We start from the raw sequence: 27,112 nt of genomic DNA on the forward strand, positions 1-27,112 counted from the left end.
GCTCTGGGAGTGTTTCGCATTTAAACAAACACGGTCCTGCCGAAGATGGCGGAGAGTTTGTAGAGGCGTAAAAAGAAACTGCTCCACTCAATGAACGCATCGACACCGGTGAGTTTCCCGCTGTTTGTTCGCGATATAACGAACGTTAAGTTGTGAACGCGGACGTTAGCGCGTGTTTGAACGTGCACATTTGTCACAGAGGCAGTTAAACGTTGCTCCGCTTCCGAGCAGGCAGTGTGTGTTTTTTTTTTTTTTTTTTTTTTTTTAGCCACCGTGATACAACGAACCATCTTACCGCTGTTTGTTATGGAATGTGTTGTGATATTACCGGCTCCTAAACTAGCAATAAGATGCTACGTTGCGTTAAGCCTAGCTTGTTAACGTGTCATTCCTGTCGGTTACGGTTTTTCTTCTTCTTCTTAACCCCCCTCCATTATCCGCTAGCTACAAAGTTTACGAGACACAGGCTCTCTTGGTTCCACCGGGGTGCGATAGATAGCCTAACGTTAGCCGTTAATACTCGTGTTTCCAACCGTTACCGGTAACTTTGTGGAGCCTCCGGGCCCCGTTCGGTGTCCACAAACACGGCTGAGCGGCTCCGGGGTGCTACCTCTCTTTCTTCTCCCCTCTCTCTCGCATCAGACGGTCCGACTCGCCTCACAGTTTCGGTACAACGGGGGCTGTTGTGTTTCGGTAACAGGGGGGAAATAAAAGTGTGTCTTTCTTTGCAGGGTGAACACGGCGTGTCCTGTCTGCTGTTTGTTTTTGTAGTTTTCTTACCTTTTTCCATATTTAACACGCATAAACAAATGGCAACAAACTGTATAATCAAGTCATATTAAATAAAAGATGCGCTTTTCAGGAAATAAAGTCATATTTTCTCGTTGTTTTTACACGTTTGTGACGTTAACCAGCTGCTTGCCTGGTTGTGTTCGTCACTGTCCTCCGCTGCCGACGACCAAACTTGAACTGAAGAGCTCAGCGTGGCTGCTCCGGAGAATCCCCGGCATCTGTTATGTGTTTGCGCGGCTGCAGCGAGATAACGTGTGCGTGATTGTAATGGTTGGTATAATCACGGAATGGTAAATGCTGTTTTTTTTCTTCACTGCTTATAAATCATATTTAGGTGTGTGTGTGTGGGAGACAGACAGACAGACAGACAGACAGACTGACAGACAGACTGGCAGAGGGAGATTGATGCGTTTCAGTGCAGGAGGAGGACGATGATCACTCACAGGGTTCAGGTAGAGTCCAGGTTTGCTTTCTCCGTGCTGCACGACAGTGTGTAATGCTGAGCACTCAGTATTTTTAGGTGGTGAGAGGACATTCTTGGAGAGCGTGCTCATTGTGGAGGCACACAATGAGGAGGTAGATTAGTCATTCCACTGAAACTATTGAGGTCTAGGTGTGCTCTTCGCCCCGGGGCCATCCCTGCTTATACTTGCAGGTATTTACAGCTCAATCCTCCATGTGAGACTTTCTGAAAGCATTTAGTTGTTGTTGTGTCATATTACTACATGGTGTGACCACTAGGATGCCACTTAACGTTCCTGATTGTGTAGTTTTAATGCAGGCCAGTCATTAAATAACCTGCAACGTGTTTATAATTTGGGCCTTTTAATGGCGAGCTGAATGAGCGAGTGAGAAAAGACGCCGCCGGCAGTCTGCAGCCGTCAGATGAGCTAACATGCCTTTATTTTAAGTCTGGTGGAATGCCATCACTCAAGCCCACGTATGTGGTATTTCTGTAAGTGGTAGAATGACCACTGTGGGAACCCGTCCAACGAAGTGCTTCTGCTCATATTCTTGGCAAATGGAGCCCCCTTGTCCCCCCATTCTCTGTCCCTTTATCCACCACTTTCTTTCTCCCTCACACAGGGTGTCAGGCTGCGTTAACAATGAATCAATCTTCGGGGGGATTCTTTGACTGCAGATGGGGTGAAGGAGTGACTGGGATGCATGGCTTTCGCTCTTTGTCTGCCGGCCCCTGTGCGCCCAATAATTCATTAACTTATCACTTTTTTCTCATGGGATTGGGAGATGTGTCTCTCTCCGGTGGCTGATTCTGTGGTTAAATCAGATTGCCTGATAATCGAATGAGCATACATTTAGGGGCATTACTGATATATTACTCATGGGTTACTATTTGAAGTTGAATTTGTTAGAATCCTGTCAACAATTCAAAATATAAAAAATATAGTTTGGTGAGAGAGTTACCAAACAGACAAAGATAAATCAATAAATAAGATCAGGCATGTCGGATAATAAATCGGTGTAAAAATGCAGCAGATTTGGCTGTTCATATGTGGCGTGGCATCTGTAGCTTCCTGGGTTAGGTGACGTGTGGAACTGGACTTTCTGGTTGTGTGTATTGATTCTAGATAGGGTTGTCACGATACAAGAATTTAGAAGTCATACCGATACCCAGGAAAATACTCGATACTCAATAACATTTTTGATGCCACGGGGAGAAAATGTATTTAATAATTAAGAGGCAGAATTTTTAGACCAATACAAACACCATCAATAACACTTTTTAAAAAGTCCTCATCAACAACATAACTTGGGGTATAATTTATATTATATGTATTCAGCTACAGTCCTGTTTATTTCCTGTCACTATATTTTCATTGCTGGTCATTCCTGTCTAGTAGCTGGTTGACTTTTCAGACACGTTATTGTGTTAACCTGTTAAATTAACGTCTCAACCGTAGTCAGGCAGCACTGATGATGTTAGCTGCCTAGCTACGTCATTACATTACTGTTTTTAGCCGTTAGCCGCCATCGTTATGATAACACAACAGACCGATCGTTTAAAACTTCGATGTTGTTGAAACAGGAGCTAAGTGAATATATTTCAGTTGTGGACAAAATTAGATATTTGGGGAAACATAGAGCTGCATTATTCACCATTTCCATTTCTGACATTTTATAGACCGAACAACAAATTGATTAATCGGTACAGTGGCGTTAATGGTAGACCAGCCCAGTGTAGGAAGTATAGTAGGTTCTAGAGGTTTTTAAATCTGTATGCTGAATATGTGAAAAACATTTTTTTATGGGCTTGGGTAAATGTTGCAGGTATGTGTTTGAATTGAATTCTAAATACTGGCTGGTATCATAAAGGGGGGGATAAGTGGAAAGTTTTCCACTTTTTTGATAACTGTCTCTAATCTGTCTTCGTCAAGCTGCATTTTTGCATCGCTGGTGTCTAAATACATGGCATTCTTTTAGTGTTTCGTCAGTCTGTGTGCCTAAAAGAAAGGCCGAGAGACGGGGATAATATGTTTCGTTCTGAGTCACTGCCATTTGGTCATGTGGCCCATGTGTTCAATAAGATTAATAGCTGTTTGAGTGAGCAGTGGCTGTGAGTGGACTCTTGATGACACGGAGCTGAAAGCAAAGCCCGATTGTTTCCCCTAATTGAAATATGACTCCTTGGCTTAGTACCCTTTTGTTAGGCAGCAGTACAGGTAGTGTAGGGTTGGTCAAGTTGCTGCTTCTGATGGATAACTTGCAAGTCATTCAAAGAGAGAGTGTACATAATTACATTTCCAATTAATCGTTTTACTTGTTTCCAAGTCAAGTTAAGAGTATTCCTCATTTTTATGGGATTCTCTGCAACTTAATTCGTACAATTTAGTCTCGACTCCGGGAGGCTGTTTTACAGCCACAGTTTAAGAATGTTTCCTGTGGTCAGCTCCAGCTGTGTAAAACATCCTGTTTAGCCCCCACATCTCAAGGTCACTCATGCGGTGTCAGTGATCCGTCCTTGTGTTTCGTTAAAGTGAACATCCCCCTCACCGGTGCGGTAGTGCTCAACAGGTAGGTTTCTGCTCTACCTCCTATGAGCTAAATATAGACGACTCTGCTCAACAAGACAGTCGTGTTTCCACTGCTAAAATATTTACAGCAACTTCGCCCCAAACAAGTGAGAGTGAGAATATGAGATGAGAGCTGCTGGAAGCAGATTGGTATTCACTCGCCGGGAGGAAGTCAGACAGACGGCCGGGCCGGTCCAAAGTCAAGCGGTGCAGTTTGCACTCCCGACTCTGTTTGAAGTCCCATCTCATTCATCCCCTCTGTCCCCTCTTCTTCAACTCTGAGGTAATACCCAAGTGTCAGGCTATAGCTGAGCCATATGGGAGCCATGCACACTTCTAAAAGCCAAACGGGCAGCCTGAAGCAATCATTGCACCCAATTCCAGTTTATAACCAGCAAGGATTTGGAACAGTTCACTCTCTGTAGTCCTCATTGATTGGACGAAGGCAAGAGTTTATTAGGGAAGGGGGTGCCAAGAGCTTTGTCCCCCCCCCCCCCCCCCCTCCTTCCTTGCCCTTCCTCTTTAACTTCAACTCCCCCTTTAACTTTCGCTCCCCCAGCTGAAGAATGCTCGTAAAAAGGGTTCACCTGAACAAGCCAGTGGGAGGGTAGCTCCCTGGCCTAGTTTTGTTACCATTGTAAAATGTTAGCAAGACCTTGTTTGTGTTTTGTTTAGGGCCCCCTTTTATAAAAAAAAAAAAAATGCTTTGGGGGAGAGACAAGGGTGAAAAAAAGTTTGGTTTGTGAGATAACTGCTACCAGATGCTCTCTCTGTCTGTTATTCAGCATCGAGAGCAGGCAAAAGAGAGGCTGGTGAGGAGAAAAGACAGTCATTTGTGGATGAACTTCTCAACTGCTTCATGGACACTCTCCATCTTCTCCCCGTGTACAAATGTATGCTCTACCTCCATTAATAGCACAAAAACAAACACAAAATAGTTACTTCAACCAAAACAACAAGGGACTTTGACTTTAACCACTGCAAAGGGAATTGGTCACAATTGTGTTTTTGTAGTATTTAGGGCGGTAACCTCAGTACTCCATCCCCTGCAAATGAACACTGTAGAAAAGTCGGTTGTGTTTTTTTTCGCTTTGTTTACATTGTGTCCTTCTTCCGCATTGTAAATCTCCACGATGAAGCCGTTTGATGTTGGACTTATGTGGCAGCGGGGTGTGGTTTCACGGGTCTGTCTGGGTTGAGAGGCAGTTGCAGGCTGGCATGGCCCTGCAGTCGCTAGTCGTAAGAGGATATGTGCACGTATGTGACCGTGCAAGCAGGGTCCGTAGGGGCACTGGCGTGGAGTTCACCTGTGATTTTAAAAGCTCCTTTCATGAAAAGGAATTACCACAAATTGCAGTGAGTGTGCAGACACTGTGCTAGACAGCGTTTTGATTTTCCACACGCGATTTCCACTTAATTGCCGCCTTAAGTTCAAAGAAAAGTCAAGTTGTGAATGACAGACTTGCACACCATCGTTAAAGATTCCAGACTTAGTACAGCATGTCAACACTGGCAAGGCATGTGGCAGATAATTTATTACCATACAGTGTTTTTTTGTTTTACACATAGTTCTTAATTGGACTGATTTTTTTTCTCTGGATAAAGTGGAAAATGTTCCTTACTCTGCCTGGTGACGTCGCCCTGTATGTGGGTTTTCGTTGAGGCAACACTTCAATCATACGGTTTCCTCCTAACATTGCAACACCAAGCTTATTTTTCACATAAGTTGCCCATTACTGGTCCGATCCAGTATTTTGTATGGTGGTGGCCATGCTTTTGGCAACTGATCGCCATGTTTCCATTTGGCTTGTTTCTTGTCAGTATATGCTCATCTGATTGCTATTGACCTACTGGAACAAGTGATTTTCTACTGCTGTGGTCGGACTAAAATGGGAGAAGTAAAAGCCCCAGTTCAGTTAGCACTGCTGTCTGTACGACCCTGATACGACCCTCTTCCATGTGGCCACCCTTGGAATTGGATGAAAAACTAAACAATACTGAGAGCAATTTCTGAGTTTGGTTTTAAGCAGAGATGGCAGCTTTGACAGTTGTGGGGGCCAAAAGCACAGCCAGCGGGGCAGATCGCAATAAGTGTGTTTTGGTGCAACGTGGATCAAGTCAACCCACATGGTTTTGGGAGCTTTAATAAATGCTTTTTGACAGAAAAGCAAATACAGTAATCAGAAGTAGTGGGACAAGGCAGTCTGTAGTCACAAGGTTCACAGGTCAATAAAATGTTTTCCATAGATAGATAGATAGATAGATAGATAGATAGATAGATAGATAGATAGATAGATACTTTATTGATCCCGAAGGAAATTCAAGCATCCAGTAGCGATAACATACATTAAACATACATTAGAATCTATACAAAAGCTATATAAAATCATTCTTCAATAGGAATAAAACATCAATGTGAAATGTATCTAATAATTGAATCCCTTGAATATTTCGTTGTCAGATGCTTATTTCCACAACACTTAAATGAACATATAAAGTGTTCTAGTTTGTATCGTTAGAAACCCGGTAGTATTTTTGAATGGTCGTGCATCATTCCCTCGTTTTCTCCAGGGAGATCTCCGTATTTCTATTCTGAAAAAGAGCCTCAGATGACACAAGTATCGTCATTTTGCGTCATCGGAGGCTGCTTTGGTTAGAGGGGGTGAGACTACAACACTAGTTCCTCCTGTTTTCAACATTTATAGGGAGTGAAATATTCCTTTAAAGCCTCAGGCAGTTGTAACTGCTTTATACACTGAACTTAAATAAGGCTACAGAAGAGCTATAGTTGGCTGTCCTATTAACAGTAGATGCAAGCAGAATTTTGACAAAAATCTCCGTCTTACTCATACATTTGTTGGTCAGTATAGTTGAGTCCAATCCAAGAAACCTGACACGCTCTTCCATGGCGACATCAAATATTTAACATATTTTCTTTTATTCAGTTTGAAAACCTGTGGATTTACAGGAACATTGGCCCTGAACCTTTTTATTATTTTTTACGGCTGACAACGGAAGGATTTTTGAAGCGTCGGCCGGCGCGTGTCGGCTGGATCAGCGTGAGGCGTCCTTTGCCCGCTCCCTTACACTACGAGAGACCTGATTAGCAGTGCAGGCTTAATCACTCAGCAGATGGGAACAGAGTGCAGTGTCACCAGGACAAAAACAAACCCACAGTTAGATTATAGCCTGCGTGTCTGTCTGTGTCCAGTCAGACTGGGCTACACTGATTTGATTCCTAAACAGACTGCCGAGTGCTGGGATACAAGCTTCTTGTTTTCCTTTTTCCCCCTCTTTCACCGTCTGCCTTTCAACACTTGGTACTTGTGTGACCCCTGTATCCAGCCTGTCCTGTCGTACGTCATTTAAACATGCTTTTAATAGTGTTAACCTGGAACAGAGGCATGTGGTGGAGGCTCTGTAGAGCATTGAAGATGAAGCAACGTGCAGAAAACCAACGAGTAGATTGCTTGACTTTGTCATGTGTACAAGGATTAGGTCTATCTTTCTATAATCAATAATTCTGTGGGTTTTATTGAACCAAAACGTGTGTCAGACTTGATGTTTTTTTAGTAAAGCATGGCTGTGACTCTGTGACGATTTAAACCCCCCAGTTCTGCTCCTGCTCTCCGTTACCCCTCGTACCTCATTTCTGGAATCTTTTTCACCTAGGCTCTGTCAACACATGAAACCAGCCAGTTGAAAGAAAGGAAAAGGAGTAGTAAAAGAAAAAATGAGCGATGGGAGGGGAGGGGGGGGTGCAGTTGTGAAACTGGCGTCAGACCATCTTTTGAGTGGAATTCTTTGCAGGGGTCAGAGTTCAGGTGCTACAGTGTGGCGCTGTGATTGGCTGAGGAAAGGTGAAATGAAAACCACAGTAAACTTTTGACCCCGGAGCAGGAGCTCCGCAGGAACGCCCAGCCCGAGCTCTGGCGTGGTGGAACAGAGCCCGCTCTCTTCCTGTGTTTACTCCACCAATCCAACAGGGAACGGCGGGGAGAGGAGAGGGAGGAGGAGGGGGGAGGGAGGGAGCAGAATGAGGGAGGAGAGAAAGACACAAGAGGGAGGGAGGAAGGGAAACGAGAAAATCGCCAGAGCTGCGCTGCAGAAAATGAATATCTGCTTTTTTTTTTTAGCGGCACAGTTGAAACGTGTACAAGTTAAGCCCACAGTCTTTTAAGACATATTACCGAAAGCAATTACAGTGGTTGACATCTCTTCACACTGAATTATCTGAGGCTGCGTGATTTCTCTTTCTCACTGCATCTCCATCGGTTGCCCGTGAAGATACATGTGTGTTATCAGAATGGGCAATATGGTGGCTGATCAGGCCCCGGCGCTCTGGCTTTCCAGATAAAAGGCTGTTTGATTAATGAACTCATTTCCATAATATTAGCCTTGTGTGATCACACAGCCGCCTTCATTTTGTTTTGCCGTCTCCTCTGGACGATGCCGTGTCCTCGCTCTTATCACCTTCACATATATACGCCAACATGTGACGCTCATAGAAAATGAAGGGGTTGTTTGACATTTTTGCTGGTTGGATCTGTGCCCGTGTGGTCCTCCCTTTCTGTTCTTTGTCCCTATTAATGATGGATAGTTGTAGGAGATGCATGTGTGACACACACACACACACACTCGGTGGAATCTGCCATCTCTTTGTTTCCACCTTCATTTATTTTCCCCTGGTTTTTCTACTCGATGCAGATTGTGTGAGAGAACTGTGGAGATGCACACACAGCCTGTCTGAGATCTGTGTGCGCTGGGCAAGGGTGGGGGATGTTTTTTCTTGGAAAAAGGCAATCCTAGTATGAAGGCAGTTTCTCTGTGCTTTGAACTATCTTCCCTCCCTCGCCACATTCATCTATAGGCATCATGTATGCTACAAGTTTGTGGGAAAAGCCACGAGGAAAAATATAACTTCTGTGGGTGGGTTTTTAGACATCAAAGTTGTTTTTTTTTATGGGCCCTTGTAAATTTCTTCATCAATTTCAATATTTAATTTATGTTTTACAGTCGGTGTCGATGAGTCGCAGATGGGCTTAGATAATAAATCCCCACATTTATTGTTCATCTAGAGGTTGTGGTGGACTTTGGAAACTATTTAATGTATAGAACATAGCGGACCGTATTTGTGTTTGTCATATATTCGAGCGGTCAACCAGATTGTGCCTCGAGTCTTTCATAAAGGCCGAGGCTTCTTACCGATGCTTCTTACTGGCTTCTGTGAGGGTGTTTCTGTCTGCTTTCCCAACTCCACCTCCATGAAAGGTGTGCTTTATTCCACTGTGAGCTGCTTCTTGTGCGACTTTAACTCTTAAATCAGTCAGACTGGCCGAGGCTTTTCATTTGACGAACTTATCCAAGTGAGTGAATTTGTTCAAACGGAAATGAAATCAAATTGGCTTTGTATTGGTTTATCATCATCATATTAAAAGTATGCAGAGGAATAAAGACACTAAAACATCTTGTTCCACCGCTAGACACACTGCAGACAAACATTGGAGATTTTTTTCTTAGCTGCCTGGAATTTCACAGCTGCCTCAGCAAATAAATGGGGGCTTTTTTTCAGAACAATTTACAGCTTCACTTTTTCAAAATCCACACTTATACACACACACATGCTTTACATGTGTCCTCATCCCCATCCCTGGTTCACATTGTGTGGCGACACTCTCCAACATGCCATTAAACCTCCTGGCTCCAGTCTAGACCCATTAGCTCATGTTTCATTTGAATCCTGTGTAATGTGACGGGGAAATGGCTAATAAACAATATTCAACCAACAAGGGTGCATTTCACTATGAAAAATGCCTCTGAAAGTTATCTTGGTTCAAAATGAACGGGGAGCGCCCAAAATGTCGGGATGATGGATGGCTGCTAAACAACGTGAAATATAGTTTTAAATGATATGAAGCAAGAGCAGTAACGCCATCTATGGTTCCCTTGTTTTTTTCCTGACATCGAGCTGAGTGAAAAATTGGTTCCAGCACGGAGAGACAGATGCTGTGGCAAGGATCATTTCCCAACCTATCTTCTGATTCAGAATGTTATGTTTTTAAATCTGATGACACCGTCCGTTGGTTGCTCTCAATGCAAACAGAACTAATGAACCATCTTTTCAAACATTTGCAGTGGAAAAGTACAAAGAAGGAAGCCCTTTTATTGTTTAGTTTTTTTCAGATTTAACTGATTTTACTTCCTCGAAGGCAGTCAGACCTTTTTTTAAAGCGTTTTAACTATATTCACTTTTGCAAGACATGATGCTTTCCTTAACTCCAGCAATTTGTAAGTTTGTTATGGCAGCATGTATTTTTATGGTTGTAATGGCCACTCGATTTCAGCCTAAGTTGATTCCTTGTCTTTATTTCCATGCTGAGGGCCAGAAGAGCGCTTTACATATCTCGCCATGGAGGCTCATTGAAGTCGAGACTTAAAGAAAGACGTTTTTTTTTAACATTGATTGTTAATGTCTGTCTGAAAGCACATCATCAGTACTAACCAACTTCTGAAGCCAAATGGGAGTGAAACATTACCGTGTAAGGTATGGGAAGATATAGGAATTCATCATGGATGGAGATTTTAAAAACACAAGATGATAACAGTGCATTTTCATGGTCGGAATAATCGTAAATATCAAATGTTTATGTTCACCTTTTATTCATTTTGTTGCGTGTTGTTAACAAGCTTCACGAGGTGCTCCTTGTTAAATTCTCTTTGTTGTGGACAGTATTTTATTTTGGGGGAAAAGTACAACAGGTGGGTCTTAATAGACATGGCATTCCTCAGCCTGCTGCACATCAAACCGGCAAAAATACCCACATCCTATAATGTCAGAGAGCTTATCTGAAGCTCAAAATGTAAAATTTGATTTCGTATTATTTATTTATATTACATCAAGTCCAAGAGGGCCCAGAACGTAAAGTCTGGAGGCTCAATAGTTGGATTCTGCAAATCATTGTTCCCTAAATGATCCAGGATTTGGTCTTGAACAAAAACATTGGGGGTTTTGTGAGCTCCAGTTGCACTTAACCCAGGAGCTGGTTGTATGCTCAGCAGGAGGTGGAGAAGTTCTTTGAAGAAAAACAGGAAGTCATTCTGTCCTCGTTTCTTTCTTGCTCTTGATGTCCCAAGCTCTAGTGGACACCCTTTTGTGGCTTTATTGCTGTGTGTATGAGTGTGTGTTTGGGTGCTGTGAAGTTAGAGTGCTGAATGCTTTGAGTATCTCATGTCTGACATGATTTTGAGGAAAACTCATTTTTATTTCTTTATTTTTTGGCACATTTCCCACTCCCTCAAACCCAGAGCTGTTGAACCCCTCGCGTACACAGATATGATAAAGAAAGTTTGGACACGTGTTGCTTTGGGTGTGTTTTAAGGGGGTCTGTAATTGTGTGTATCTTTGTTTTGGGTGGGCCTCTGTTTATTGTTGGGCCTGCCACTCATTGTCTCCGGGAGCTCAGATTGCAGGCTTTATTTCAGGCTCAGCAGGAATGTCCTCCTCACTATTCTGGTCCTGACTGACTGACACTGCTGCCATTCTGGCCTTTAGCCCATGTATGGAAATAAAGTATTTTTTATAATACCAACTGAATTGCTTTGACATGTAGTGTCATGTAGTGTAGTGTCATTCAGTACCAAGTTTACCGTAAGTATTATTAGCATCGTATATGTGAAGGAAAAGGCATTTTTCTTTTGGAGATCCGCAAGCGTGAATGGCTCTCTTGCTCTACCAGGGTTATCGTACTTTATGAAACTTTCTAATAGATGGCCCTTTCGGTGCCTGTTGATAATCTGTCTCCACTGGTCACAGTAATGGTGCAACAAATCAACACTTTGTTGGAGGTAAATACATTTATAACAACACAAAGACAGATCGGTAATCCACCGTTGTTAATTTGTGCGAAGCGGAGCCGTAACGTCAACGTTTCCACGGCGACGGGTAGCATATTCAAAAGATTTCACCCTGGAACCAGCTTTGCAGCCTACAAAAATGGCGTTGTCGTGTAAACAAACTTTGAAGAATGTAAAAATACTTTTGCGGCATATTTTTGACTTTCCTTTCCGTGATTACGGCGGACTCTTCTGTGTAAAAAGGCCTTTTGTCTCTTCACTTTTGACCAGCTTCAACAAGCAAATTCACTGTCAAAGCTCCAATGAGTGACCTTTTTAATGGAAGCACTGTGGCCGTTTTATCATTTCAGATGTGGACATATTTTTTACAATTAACTGTTTTCTATTCAGGGTAGTATAGCTGTCCTAATGTCATATGTCAGGTTCAGGCTCATGGGTGAAACAACAGCCCATAACTTCAGTTCTGACCCCTACAGTGACTCTACTGGCACTTAACTATTTAATATTTTGTTCCTTTACAGTCTGACTTTTTTGCTTTTACTGGCATTTTTATGTGTAACATACTTTCTGTTTTTAAAACAAGTTGTAACCAAGTTTCAATGTCAAATATCTCTTACTACCAGTATCTAAATGTTTCTAATGGATACGCAGCACTATGTATGTTGCTGCACTCTGTCTCCTCTCTTCTCCCCTCCCCCTCCCTGTTCTACCGCCACCTCCCTCTTTTTATTCTACTCAATCTGCCCTGACTCCTCCTCCTCCTCCTCCTCCTCCTGCTGCTGCTGCTGCCGTCCATGTTCATACTAGTACTTATGTCTCCTGCTTGGAATGACATTTCACAAGCAGAAGTTACACGTGCAAGCGTGGTTTTTATGTGTGACAGAAAACACAAACAAAGTTCAACCATAATAGCAGGCATGAACGAGAGCTGAGGACACAACAAGACAAAAATATATATGTAAAAAAATAGTCACGCGTTGTGCTTTCTCATTCCACTTTCTTTGAATGGTTGATTTGTTTTCGTCTCCGGAAGAGTGGACTCCGAATTATTAAACTGTGTTTGGACCGTTGACAGAAAGGCGACGCTTTTCTCTCTTTCTCTATGTTAAATTATTCAGCTGCACCATTAGCTCAATAGCAGCCCTGCGTTTAGGACTGATGTGATCAGTGATCTGTGGTGGAGGATCTCACACACACACACACACACACACACACACACACACACACACACACACACACACACACACACACAGACTGTGGACAGAGTAGGTTGAGTGCTTGCAGCTACTGCCTGTGCACTTGGCTGTGATGATTGTGAAAAAGACTCATGACTGACTGTTTTTCTTTTCAGGAGTTCAACATTTATCAAATCCTAATTTAAATGGATGTATTTAAATCTGTAATTATAGTGTACGGTGTCCTTTAGAGATCACCAGTTGGGGACAGTTATTTCTTTTTATTAGGGCATCATAGTCCTATATTATTTTGCATTATATAAGAATTAGTGTTTAGAGAAGTATGATTATTATTAGATTTCATGAAGGGAAGGACATTTGGGAGCAGTGTGTACTTAACACTGAATGTTCCACTGAAGTTAGGAACATAAATTTGATGCATCAAACCAGATTAACTCTTTAATTAATAATTCCCTTGGCAGGTCAATTTAGAACAATAAAAAAACGGCACAGAGTAAAAAAATATAACATGAGAAATTAACACACTATATATGCAACACAAAGCTACATACATTAGCATGACGGGCCCCTTTAAATGAAAATGTACATCAAAAAATAATTCAGAAAAGGTTCATATCTGGTATAGTATTATGAATTCTACTTCAATGAGACTCGGTCGCCTCAAGAGAGAATATTTCTTTCATGAAGCTTATCCAATCGCTGTGATGAGAAGGAGCCTTCTTTACTGTGATTATGAATATGATTGCACTCTATTGAGGTACTAAAGGTTATGAAAGCTTTGACAGAATTGCTGTGTGTCGTATCTCACGAGTATTTCTCCAAGTTGTATAAGCACTCTTACTGCTGAGTTAGCTAAGCTTTGGGCTGCCGGTAGTACGAGAAGGAACCAGGACGAACGGGATCTGGCGTGATAAACAGAATATGTAAATATTGCATGACTGGCCACATTTCCAGGAAAGGGAAGTGATGACGCAGTGGAACGGGCTGAGGGGAGGACATAAACAGGATGCTATCTGCTGTGGCTTCCTGTGCAATTTTAGAAATCATTTTTTTTTTTTTTCCCATGAATTTCTGTGACAGCTAAACATATACTGAAACGTGTGCCGTTTCATAGGCAGCGGTGCTGTTATGGGGTCATGTTGAGATGCCATGACATTCAACATTCAACCACTTCATGACCTTTTGAATGTTCCTTTTTTCTGTTTTCAGGAGATGTTGAGACATTGAAGCGACACTAGACCCTGAATGGAGCTTGACTGGGGCTTGTACTGGTCAAGGTGAGCATGTGATGTAGACACACACACACACACACACACACACACACACACACACACACACACACTGTCAAATGAAGCTGATTCAGGTCAGTGGCATTGTGCCAGGCCTGTTGAGACTCAGCTGTGGTTTTGGTGGGCTGCTGCTCACAATCTCTCACTCTGCTGTGGAAGTTGTGTACTTGGGTTGTCAGATTTCAGAGGGTGCAAAACGTCAATATGAGCGTACTAATAAAACATACCATTACAAACATGAAAGCACAGTAAAACGTGTCGTTTGAATCCCACGAAGTTGAGGAGCTGCAGGAGTTCTCAACATTATTTTTACCATTCTACACCGCTATGCATTCCCCCGTTCTCAGGACGGCCCCCGTTTCAGGATGTGAGGCCGACTGAGGGCTGATGTCATCTTTCTCCACTGCTGCAGAGGTGAGCCTTAGGACAGAAACCAGGGAGGAAGGAAGGAAGGAAGCGAGGAGGGAAAGGCATTGGGAGTCACAGCCGGAGCAGGACAGGCAGATTTAGAGCGGGGTGGTGAGAGGTGGACGGACACGAAGCATGCGATGCAGATTTATGACGAGTGCGTGTCTGAGACTTGGTGCTCCTCTAGTAGGAGTAGTAGTAGTAGTGGTGGTGGTGGTGGTGGGTGACTGGGCTGCATGTCCTAGCCTGCAGTGGCGGAGAAGGAGTTGCATAATAGCTCCCATCCGTTCTATACTTTTCCACTCTGGAATGAGCTCACTCTGTGTTTTTTAAGAGCGTTTTGTGTGTGTGTGTGCACATACACACATGCAGCAGACTCCGAGTCGAGGACAGAGCTGCAGCAGAACAATCTGGTTGTGCAGACACACGCTACAGCGTTGTGTGTGTGTGTGTGTGTGTGTTTCTGGGTGGGAATAGGAAAGAGCAGTGACCTTAGAGGCTGGCTACAGAGGTTTCCTCTAACGTAAGCTCTGAGGGGGTCAGACACAGGGCAATGCCAGAGCAAGAAAACAAGGGCAGGGTCCACAGGCCTGCATCCAGGGAGGGAGGGAGGGAAAGAAGGGAGGGGTTGTCATCGGATGGTAGGGGGAGAACGGCAGTTAAAACCGGCTGGAAGAAAGAGCGGATGTAGCCTAGTGTGCAGAGTGTAGAGAATGCAGGAGAGGGATAGTTGTTACTAGTCCTGAAAATGCAGAATGGAGCCTCGTCCACAAGCCTAAGCAGCGTTAGTAAGTTAGATAATTAGACAAAGAGACAGACTGGTGAATATGTGCATTGCTGGGGCAGTAGCTACTAGCGCTCATCTCTCTAACAGACTGTGCAAAGACATGCCTGAACATGCAAGCGTGCTGGAAACAGTTTGTATACGCAGCGTGTACGGCTAGCAGAGTGGTTTCATTCTAGCGGGCGAGCTGACTGAACGCGGGATGACCCATCTCCCCCGAGGCTCCAAATCACTACATCATAATCAGTCGCTTCTTGCAGTGGAACAGATGAGATTTCACTCCCATCGAGCACTAAGAAGGAACCGAGGCTGCTTTACTAACTGGATACTCTACCCTCATAAATCAGTAGGAATCTACAACCTACTCTTCCCTTAGAAGAATCACTTAATTTATATCCTCAGCCTGGGGATTTTGTTGATTCTTCTTTTCCTCCATAACTTGACGCTAAGCTCTTAAGATTTGCCTGAATTTGACATAATTTCTGAATCAAAGGGACGACGGCTGACATCACTTTCCAAGCCACATATCCTTTGATTAGATTTTACCACACGCAAGCATATAAAACCACACACACACACACACACACACCCTGATCATGTTGCACAGCCTGTGTGTGTGTGTGTGTGTGTGTGTGTGTGTGTGTGTGTGTGTGTGTGTGTATCTGATGTGCAATGCTGTGCTTTCAGGTGCTGATATGCGCTGAAGATGAGTGGGGTCGGAGATAACTCATTGGAGCCGCTGTGCTCCGACCGCAAACGTAAACTGTCCACCTGTGACACACCGGGCTTGGGGTGAGTCCTACAACTGCTGTTTAGTGTCAACCACACATCAATCCACTATGTCGGCTGCTGTTTTTGCCGTGAATGGCAGTATACGCATGCTTCCCATAAACATCCCTATCCCCCCCCCCCACCCGGTTCACACGTGCCTCTGCTGCTTGCAAAATCTGTGAAAGCCAAGGCCGTATGGCCTGCGTACGGACGGGGGGCATGGGGAGGTGAGGTTGTCATGGCAACGTGTCTAATCCCTTGGCGGCCCCCGGCAGGTGTGACAAACGTCGGAGGGAACAGGAGAGCAAGTACATCGAGGAGCTGGCCGAGCTCATCTCCGCCAACCTCTCCAACATTGACAGCTTCAACGTCAAGCCTGATAAATGTGCCATCCTCAAGGAGACCGTGAGACAGATCAGACAAATCAAAGAGCAAGGTACCACAACTGTGCAGTCTGTGTACATCCATACAATGCTGGTGTTGTTATCATTATTATTGTTATATTTGTATTTTCTTCTGTATTTGTTATGGGGAGTAAACACTGAATGAAGTGAGTCCGTCCCCGGCTGCAGGACAGATGATGCCAGTGATGAAGTGGCGGTTTGGTTCATGGCCAGGCCGCTTCAGACTGACAGCCAGTTTGGCTGTTTGTATTGCTAGGGGTAAACGAACACCGGTAATTGAGACGGGTCCGTGGTGGTCGTGGCTCAAGGCTGTCAGTGACTGTGTGTATAATAGTGCCGACACGGTGTCACAAGACAAATGACACCGTCGACTCAGAAATCAGACCTTTTTATAAATAGTCGCTCCGATCCTTGGGGCATCTTCCAATTGTTTTGTAGATTTGACATGATTGGACACACACACACACACACACACACACACACACACAGATATATTCCTCTACCTGCGTTAGCTTGGTTGTGATTAGATCTGTGAGGTTAAGTGGGTAAGGAAGAGAGAGAGCAATCATGTTGGAATCTACACAGAGGGTCACAGCTGGCTACTGCTGGCCCCAGTGTTATGCAGCCAGGTTGCCATAGTTACAGGATAGGAATGATGGAGGGCCTCTGTTTTTTTTTTTTTTTTTCTCCTTCTCTTTTTTTGTCTGTTGTCCATTTAACACACCTTTTCCCTCCCCCTGTTTACACATCATTGCTCTTTGAAATCAGATTATCTGGTGTCTTCTTTTTTTTACGTCACATACGGGCCCTCTCAGCTGTGTTTGCTCCTAGTTGGCTGGTAGGTTTGTTTAGAAATCTAATTAAATCCAGCGTCATCGTATTTGTCGTCTTGCTCGGTGTCTCACACCACAGATGGCCCTGCTATATAGAGTGGTATCTAACAAAGCCTCAGACACATGCTGATATTAAAAATAGAAAGGCATGCTAATCATCCATCCGTGACTCATGCTGCCACCTGCTGGTCAGAAGCAAAACACATGTTGTTTAATTGGATCGGGGCACCATCTCCTCCAGCTAAGTGGGCATCATTAAGGTATTCTAAACGACAGTGGTTTGAGTTCAGTTAAACCATGGAAATTATCTGCAATAGATGAAGAAAAAATACTCCACGGACAAAGATAGCCGTTGGAACATGATATTTTGCTTCATCTGTCCTCAGGAAAGAGCTCTTGCAGTGATGACGATGTCCAGAAGGCGGACGTGTCTTCCACTGGTCAAGGGGTCATTGACAAGGACCATCTGGGGCCGCTGCTTCTACAGGTCAGCTTGGGGACAATCACTGGGGGGCAAAAAAACAACACCTTCCATATGCTTGCCCAGTCGTTACGCTCTTGAAGTTGATAGAGATGCCTCAGCTGGTTTATAGAGGGGAACATGATAACTAAATCTGGTATATATAATGTTGTTAGGTTCATTGATAAGTCTTCCTCCATTCAACAATGCATTTGTTGTGTCCCTGCTGTTTTCAGGCCTTGGATGGCTTTCTGTTTGTGGTTAACCGAGAAGGCAGCATCGTGTTTGTGTCCGACAACGTGACGCAGTACCTGCAGTACAAGCAGGAGGAGCTAATCAACACCAGCGTGTACAACATCATCCACGACGAGGACAGGGAGGAGTTTCACAAGAATCTACCCAAGTCTAATGGTGAGTTTATACATGTGTGGGCAGAAGCACATTCAGATCACCTACCTACGGTTGAAGGCTCACGGTCGACTGTCTTCCCCCGTGTTTTTTCTCTTCGTAGCACCAAACGGGGCATCGTGGGGTGGAGAGGCACCCAGACAGAAGAGCCACACCTTCAACTGTCGTATGCTGGTGAACTTCCTACATGGTCAGGGTCATGGGTTGTCAGAAGAGAGGCCCGGGGGCCAACGCTATGAGAGCATGCAGTGTTTTGCCCTCACTCAGCCCCGGGCCATGATGGAGGAAGGAGATGGTAAAAGCCATTGTTGTTTAAAGCTTTGAACATAAAATGGCGTAAGCATGTGACAGCAAGTTGACATTTAAAAAGCAGCTTCAAAGCGACTATCTTGGCTTGCATGTATTGCGTAGCTCTACTGGGTTTATTGGTCAGCATGTGCTTAAATGTTGCAAATTATTCTGTATCCACAAGCTTTTAAATGCTCACGTTCTCCTCTAACGGAGTCAAATGTGGAATTAATGTTGCATTGTCTCATTTGTTTTAGATTTGCAGTCATGTATGATCTGTGTGGCGCGACGCATCATTGCAGTAGAGAGGACAGAGAGGTTTAGCACACGCCATGAACTGTCTGGTAAGTGTACACTGTGTTTTATGTACTTTCCCCGAGTGTATTTGTTTTGGATACATGTGTCATGACTTTTGGCAATGTTTTTGTTGTATCTTAGTCATCCTAGGTTAGGCTATACATGCTGTGTTAGATTGCATTGGGTGATGTTGTGTACTTCCTTTTTTTAAATTCAACATTAAAATGAAAATTCCCTCGTTACTTGTACTAATGTGACCTTTCAAAATAATTTACTTAGGCACACACATTATATCTAAAGTTCACCACTAGCCATTATCCTTGTTGTATTCCTCATGGTGCATCTTCTGTTGCAGGTAAGCTGATTGAAATTGAGCAGCAAGCCTCTCTTAGCACCACAATGCGTCCAGGCTGGGAGGACTTGGTCAGGCGATGCATGCAGATGTTCCTCCATCGAAGTGAAGGGCAACCGTGGTCCTACAAACGGCACTATCAAGATGGTATAGTACCTATGTTTTAGACTGTATGGGAATGCATGCTTTTATCCCATTGTCAGCCATGTCGGGGGTTTTCATTCCTCTTTTTTTCCTGGTCTAGCTTTCCATACTGGCCACGCAGAGACCCCGCTCTATCGCTTCTCGCTCTCTGATGGCACCCCAGTCACAGCCCAGACCAGGAGTGACCTCTGCAGGAATCCCAACACCAATGAACCACACTCTTTCCTCTCCACACACTTGCTACAAAGGTGCACATACTGTAATAATTGCATCTAGAAATAATTATTTGTTGTATGTGCTTAAACTTTGTTATAATTTGTATTATGTGACTGTATTCTCTTGTAGGGAGCAGAACGGTTTTCGTGGGAACCAGAGTGCAGGCGTTAGGCCTCAAAACATGGGTGTGAACAACCCCAACCAACCGATGAGCATGGGCCCAGCGGGGGGCATGGGCATGAACAGGGGCTACGGCATGACCGAGCAGGGCAGCATGCCGCAAAGAGGAGCGCCTCCATACACCGGGGGCAACCGCATGAACGCCATGAACCAGATGAATCCCATGCATCAGATGAATCAAATGAACTCGATGCATCAGATGAACAACATGGGTCAAATGAATCCCATGCATCCAATGAACTCCCCAATGAACCAGATGGGGTCCATGAATCAGATGGGCCACCATGGCATGCATCAACAACAACAACAACAACAACAACAACAACATCATCAGCATCAGCAGCAGCAACATCAGCAGCAGCAGCAACATCAGCAGCAGCAGCATCAGCAGCAGCAACATCAGCAGCAGCAGCATCAGCAGATGGGTCAGTTCCATGGAGGTGGAGGGTACGGGATGGGAATGATCAGTCCCCCCCAGGCCAGTCCAGGACTGAATGGCCCCTCACACAACGTCATGGGTTCACCCAGAGTTCGAAGAAGCCCCAAGATGAGTGCCAGCCCCTTTTCTCCCGGAGGTATAAACCAAACCTTTTGTAGAAGAGTTATAAATGACAACTTCTTAACTCACACATTTTGTGTTATTCAGGCAGACAGGTTATAAGTGTCTGATTGTGTCCTTTTGCAGGTATGAACTCTCCCATGAGCTCCAGTCACCCCGGTAACTCTGGAGGTGGAGGAGGAGGGACCACCTTCTCCAGCAGCTCCTTGAATGCCCTCCAAGCCATTAGCGAGGGAGTGGGCAATCCGATGCCCTCGCCCCTCACTTCTCCTCCTCCTCACAAGCCCGACAGCTCCCCAAGCATCAACTCCACCAACCATGCAGTGGGGGGACCCTGTAAACCGAGCCTCCCGGCCTACTCTGACTCCAAGAGCCCAGGCAGCTCACTGGGGTCTGGAGGGGAGCAGCAGCCTCAGCCACATCCACACACCCCCACCAGTGAGGGCCCTCCTGACAAGCCGGACAGCCAGGCCAGTAGAGAGATCTGTCTGGCCGGAGGAGACTCCAACCGACGGGTCCCTGACACCAAGTGCCACAAGAAGCTCCTGCAGCTCCTCACCTCCCCTACAGATGAGCTGGTGCCATCTAATCACACGCCAGGCTCCGGGCCCAGCTCCACGCCTGATGCTAAAGACGGAACGGCCGGCGTCACCAGCCCCTCCTCAACCGGGGTGTCCTCCTCTACAGGTGGTACAGTGTCCTCCTCTGGTGGTCCGGGGCATTTAACAAGTCAGTCACTGCAGGAGAAGCACAAGATCCTCCACAAGCTCCTGCAGAACGGGAACACTCCCGACGAGGTGGCTCGCATCACGGCCGAGGCCACTGGGAAGAGCAGCCTTGATTCAGGGGCGCCAGAGCCTGGACCGGCAGCCACTGGAGGGATGAGGGGACCAGAATCAAAGCCGGAGCAGCACAGCCCCAAGAAGGAGAAGCCCCACGCCCTCCTTCACTACCTGCTCAACAAGGACGACTCGAAAGAAAGTGGTGACGTCAAGCCGAAGCTGGAGGAGCTGGAGGGTAGAGGAGCTCAGGGGGCAGGGGTCACCAGCTCTGACCCACACTGCATGGATGGGAAGGTCAAGTTGGAGCCATCCGATGAGGTAAGGCTTTTAACAAAAGGAATCGATTATTGATTATAATATGCAGTTAGAGTCTAATCATTCTTGTTTCGATGGTTCAGGCAGAGACCCTGGAGACTATTCTGGGCGTCCCAAGGAACAACTCGGGCTTCTACCCTGAACCAGACTCCAGAGCAGGGAAGGAAGTGGGAAACAAACAGGGAAATGTGCCTGACAGTTTACATGGTGAGTCTATCACATCTTGCTTAGAGACGAGAAACGGAAAATGGCTGAAGAACCTAAATGTGTGAGGGTCTGTTGTGTAATATTTGTATTGTGTGTTTCAGATGGGGAGAGAGGCCCCATGCCTCAAGCTCAGCGTAGTGCCTATCAGAGAACCATGTCCATGGACGCCAAGCCCGTCGGCGGAGAGGGTCCAATAGGAGGCGGACTGGCCGGGAGACGCAATGTCCCATGTCCCACGTTGGTCAAAGAGGAGAAGATGGACGCTCCAATCCGAGCCGGGCCGGTTCTCAATGGCTTTCCAGGGGGCATGGGTGTGTGTCCACCGAGGGGCAATCCAACAAGTAAGTTAAACACTTGTTTATTAGCATGCTTTTTAGCTCCAGTGAAACTACATATTCACTGTGTTGCAGAGCTTATTGATGACTCACTATTTCTGGTGTTTGTGTTGATCAGGAGGTATGGGCAGAGGAATGGGAATGCCTCAGCGGCCTCCCATGTCAGGCCCAGGGGACTGGGGGATCCAGAGATCCAGCAGCAGCAGCCCTGCGGCCGGACCAGGACACCCCGGCATGGGTCGCTCTGGTTCCATGGGAGGACCCATGATCAACCGGTCCAGCAGCGTACCCGGAAAAGCCAGATCTATGCTGCAACAACAACTCATGGATATGGGTATGTTGTATGCTGTTACAACTGAATGTTTGGAAGTTGGGATATGATCTAAATTGGAATATTTTGGGGGGAATTGATCATTTGACTGATTGTGTCTGCACAGTATTGATCATTACACTCCCCCGTTTTCCCCTCTGCAGGTACTAATGAAGCCAACATGGGGATGAGCCCCTTTGGAGGGCCACCACCTCGGTCCCCCTCCTGGCCAGACTCTGCTATGGGAATGGACAGACCACAGAGTAACACAAACAGGTAAACATTTTGCACCGGTCCCTCCCCTATCGCTCTAAATGTTTGCATGCATTTGACAAAAAACACATTATTTTACTTTGCAGAACACTTGATTGATTATCTTGTTTGTGCTGTGACTTATGGTATTTTAAAGGGTTAGTTTGGAATAAAACGTGCATAGATGACTGCTTCAGTTCCTCGTCAGATAGGGCTGTCTGATGGGAAGATGGAGTGGGGGAAATATTCTAAAACAAAAAACAGATATTGATTTTAAAGTATCATAGATATTTAGCCACCTACAAGAAAAGTAGACCCCCTGCCCATACTACTGTCAGAAGCTGGTGTTAACAGTGTCTCCTTTCCTTGAAGTGATTTCACATTTCCTCTCGTCGTTTGTTGTGTTAGGGACCAGTTCGGGCATCCCCTGGAGGAGCTGCTGGGGCCCCTGGTCATCACCACCGAGGGCCCGAGCGATGAAAGGGCGCTTCTTGACCAGCTGGACTCTCTGCTCAACACCACTGATGTCATTGCACTGCAGGAGATAGACCGAGCCCTAGGCATCCCTGAAATTGTAGGCCAGGTACAGCACTCGACACATTATTCATAATATATATAGCATATACTCATTTTGTAATCAGGAAACACATAAGCAGTGTTGGCACCAACGAACTTCAGTTGTTCTAAAAGTAACTCTTGTTTCTGAAGTGTGACCTTCATTGTAATCTAAGACATCAATTCATAACATCGACGCAATATTTAAATGCAAAGTCTTCCAAGTCGTTTTGGCGATTTAAAAAAAAAAAATAAGGTTGAAGATGAATATATATATATATCCTCTCTGCTGTTTACATTTAGATAATTACATTTGATGTGGTTTGAATGCTGGGTCTCAATCCTCAACTTAATGCTAGCCTGCAGTAAATGTTACTCTCTGTTACTCTCTCTGTGTTCATGTCAGTAGTTTAATTACATTAACACTTTATCAACCTTCATGTTAATATTGGATAGCACGACTCTTACCTCTCTGTAACTCTCTGTTCCTCAGAACCATGGACCTGAAGGCCACCAGCAGGGCCCAAATCGAGGCCAGGGTCGGTGCCTGCCGTCAGAGACTTTCCCGGGGCCGGACTCCTCCTTGGGAATTGATCAAAAACCCATGTATAACCAAGGCTACCCTGGGCCCCCAGGGCCCTCCTCTATGGGCATGCAGCCCGGTTATGGTGGCAACGCCATGCCAGGCCAATCTCCCGGAGGCTTCAACCCCATGATGAATCAAGTCGGTCAGGCGGGGGGCTTCCCTGGCATGGCGGGTATGGGCAACCCCCGCGCAAACATGATGCGACCTCGCATGATGACCGCCCCCAAGCCTCTCCGACTGCAACTGCAGCAGAGACTGCAAGGACAGCAGGTGACCCGACAGACACAAACATCCATATTGTCATATAAGATACAGCAGGTCACCTTGTAACTGGTATATTTAACTCTTTATATGTTCTCCTCTGGCAGTTTATGAACCAGGCCCGACAAGGCATAAAGATGGAGCACGCCCCTGGAGGAAACCCTGCAATCCATCCAGGCATGCAGCCTGGCATGCAGCCTGGAATGCAACCTGGCATGCAGCCTGGCATGCAGGCGGGCATGCAGGCGGGCATGCAGCCTGGCATGCAGCCTGGCATGCAACCTGGCATGCAACCTGGTGTGCAGCCTGGTGTGCAGCCTGGCATGCAGCCTGGTGTGCAACCTGCAAGCATGGGTGGACAGGTATGTAGTCAGTCCTCACGTCTAATACGTAAGCCGTGTCACCATTAGAAGTAGAAGTGTAGTCAGAGTATTGATTGTTGTCTGCAGCCTGGTTTCCTGAATGCTCAGATGATGGCTCAGCGCAGCAGGGAGATGATGACCATGCAGATGAGAAGGCAGCGGATGATGATGCTGATGCAGCAGCAGCAGCAGCAGCAGCAGCAACAGCAGCAGGGTCAGGGTCAGGCGGCAGTCAGAGGCTTCAGCCCTCCTCCGAATGTCACAGCACCAGGAGGCATGGACAGCCCCATCGGAGGCCCCCCCATGAACCAGCCTGTACAGCAGGGCTTCAACTATGGAGGTAACTATGGTAGGTTGACTGAGACGGAGCTCTGTGTCATATCCTCCAGGATATTTCAAGTTTCACACTCGTGACTCCCCGTTCTCATGTTGTTGTTGTATTTGCAGCGATGAACCAGCAGGGGGACCCGTCATTTATGGCTCCAGGTAGCAGCCCGACAGCAAACATGATGCAAGGACGAATGGGGGGTCCTCCTCAGAACGCCATGATGCCGGGGATGCAGGGCAATCCACAGGCAGGGCCCATGTACTCGTCTGGAGACATGAAAGGCTGGCCACAGGGCGGCATGCCACGCACCAAGTACGTACCAGCAGGCTAAAACGATTTAGTGTCATCAATTATAAAGGTTTCTGTTTCCTTTTTGTGTATTTTTAACGGCTTCTTTTATTTGTCTGTATTTTCCAGCACGTACACCCAGCAACAGTTTCCCCAGCAGGGCAGTCAGGGCCAGTTTGGACCCATGATGATGAACAACTCCATGGGCGGACCTGGGCCGGTCAGCGGGGCACCCAGTCAGATGGGCCAAATGCCAGGACAGAGGCAGGTCCCCATGCAGGGCCAGATGCAGGGCCAGATGCAGGGCCAGATGCAAGGTCAAATAGGCATGAACCCCATGGGAATGGGCAGAATGCCAATGGGACCTGATCAGGTGGGTGCTACACTGACACAGGAGTTAAGCAGCCTCACATGAAGGTCTAGAAGAGATATCATACACCCGGAGATGAAACTTCCGTCTGCTCATCTCACTCTTTTTCCCTCTGCAGAAATATTGCTGAAGACCTGTGGCTGACAGCAGAATCTGGAGAATGTCAGCTGTGGCGGCGTGGTCTGAGCTGGACCCACACACACACACACACAAACACACACACAGCAGGAGTTGTCCAGCGTGAAACGTGACGCAGGAGACTCGGCACAACACACTGCTCATCCTGGAAGAAGTTGGCTACAAGGACGTCTCACACCCTGAAACCCTGTTAGGGTGAGCGTGGAGGACCTGGAGCTGTCGGGCAGAACTCTGCGTCACGACCAGGCTGCAGAACGGGACTAAGGTACAACTAGCTATGGCTGCACTTTACCTGGAAGCTTCTGTGTGGAACAAAGAGCGATGCAATATTTCTCCCATCATTACAGCCTTACTAGAGATTCAATGCCTTCACAACGATTGGTTTCTTTCTTCTTCTTCTTGTTTTTTTTTTTATCCTTTGGATGCGCCTCATTCTTGAAGTCATCAGAAGCTATAAGCACAGTTAACTACGTTATGCAGATCGGAGCAATAACTCTTGCCTCTATGCTTTAGACTGTAACTGAGCATCATAACACCTGTTATAAGCAAACAAATGGTACTGCAGTATTAGATGTCTCAAATGTCCTCTGTGAATATGAATTGTAAATACTCTACAAAATATATCAAACATGCTTTTTAAAGGCCCATTATTGCACAAAGTATGAGACCTGGTTGTATTTTTGTGTCCCATAGGTCAGTACTGATTTAGTTGATCTTGCTTCTTTTTTTTTTAATGCCCTTGCAAATATTGCAGGTGTGTTTTGGGGGTTTCCTTCCCTTGTTTGTCATTTTCTGAATGCTGTATTTCTCTTTTTTTTTAAAGTCATGTATTCCATGTTTTAGCGAGGCACTTTTACTTGTGACGAGTATCTGATGAGTTGAAGGTTTTTTAGCTTTCACACTGTCGGGAGAACAGTCTATCATGTAAAACGGTTGGTTTCGCTGGTGTCTGTGTGGGTTCGGTCTGCAGGACGGTGGAGACGGGAACACACACTCCTCAGCGAAGCAACACGCCTGCTCCTCGCCACGTTCTCCCACCAGCTCCGTCTGTCAAGTGTATTTCTATTCATCTTCTTTTGACTGTTATTCTCAACTCGCTGAATCTACCTTTTGAACGTGCGCAATCCAAAGATATTTTTCCACATCTCTGTATAGTTTCTGGTGTATATTTTTAATGATATGTATTATATTAGTCTGGTGGTAAATGGGTACATATCACGGATCTGTAAAAGACAGCTTTGTACTGTAAACATGTAAACAACAGAGTGTTCCACAGTGGGAGGCGATCAGTGAGAAGAGGACTGGAAACCCCACGGCCGAGCGTTTATACATCCAGAGAAAACAAACAAACCGAGCATGTTTTGCTGTGAAAGAGAAAAAACCAATGGAATGAAATCCACTTCGAGACATATCAGTATCTCTTCTGTCTTTCAGGAAACAACTTAATTGTATGTCCAGATTTTGCTACTTCAGGAAAAATAAACTTGGCAGAGTTTGAAGTGCAAAAACAGGCGAGATATAATTTGTTTTTCTTTGTTTGGAGGTGAGATGAGCTGTCATCTTACAGGATGTATATTACAGATCTTTACTGTTGTTGATATTGATGTAAATACAAATTTCTATTTAAACACCCTTGACTCTTTTTTGTTGTTTATGCATGAGACTGCAATTCACTCCGTCTGATATCAGCCGGTTTATTACAAAATAATCACCGTGACCAAACAACGCTGTCGGGTTCTGGGAAGATGCCAACGAA

The 27,112-nt window shown here is 45.5% G+C and overlaps 1 protein-coding gene across 4 annotated transcripts; it reads left to right on the plus strand.

Annotated features, from left to right (window-relative positions):
- LOC311025276 (nuclear receptor coactivator 3-like) lies at window positions 1–26,987 on the plus strand. 4 transcript variants are annotated; one of them, XM_084028124.1, is made up of 23 exons: window positions 1–108; window positions 14,084–14,151; window positions 16,043–16,147; window positions 16,402–16,562; window positions 17,750–17,850; window positions 18,060–18,234; window positions 18,335–18,526; window positions 18,777–18,863; window positions 19,172–19,315; window positions 19,413–19,560; window positions 19,658–20,283; window positions 20,394–21,367; window positions 21,448–21,571; window positions 21,673–21,912; window positions 22,025–22,240; window positions 22,381–22,492; window positions 22,877–23,051; window positions 23,517–23,879; window positions 23,978–24,232; window positions 24,320–24,581; window positions 24,680–24,872; window positions 24,978–25,221; window positions 25,337–26,987. In XM_084028124.1, the coding sequence occupies exons 3-23, from the start codon at window positions 16,062–16,064 to the stop codon at window positions 25,346–25,348; spliced, it is 4,890 nt and encodes a 1,629-aa protein (XP_083884250.1). In that variant the 5' UTR covers window positions 1–108; window positions 14,084–14,151; window positions 16,043–16,061; the 3' UTR covers window positions 25,349–26,987. The 4 variants fall into 4 exon arrangements, with proteins under 4 accessions (XP_083884250.1, XP_083884252.1, XP_083884253.1 ...); XM_084028126.1 differs by having other exon boundaries at window positions 24,320–24,572; XM_084028127.1 differs by having other exon boundaries at window positions 22,877–23,042.
- The last annotated feature ends 125 nt before the right edge of the window (window positions 26,988–27,112 follow it).

Source organism: Eutrigla gurnardus (assembly GCF_963514095.1).
Source record: "Eutrigla gurnardus genome assembly, chromosome: 2".
In the NCBI taxonomy this organism is placed as follows: domain Eukaryota; kingdom Metazoa; phylum Chordata; class Actinopteri; order Perciformes; family Triglidae; genus Eutrigla; species Eutrigla gurnardus.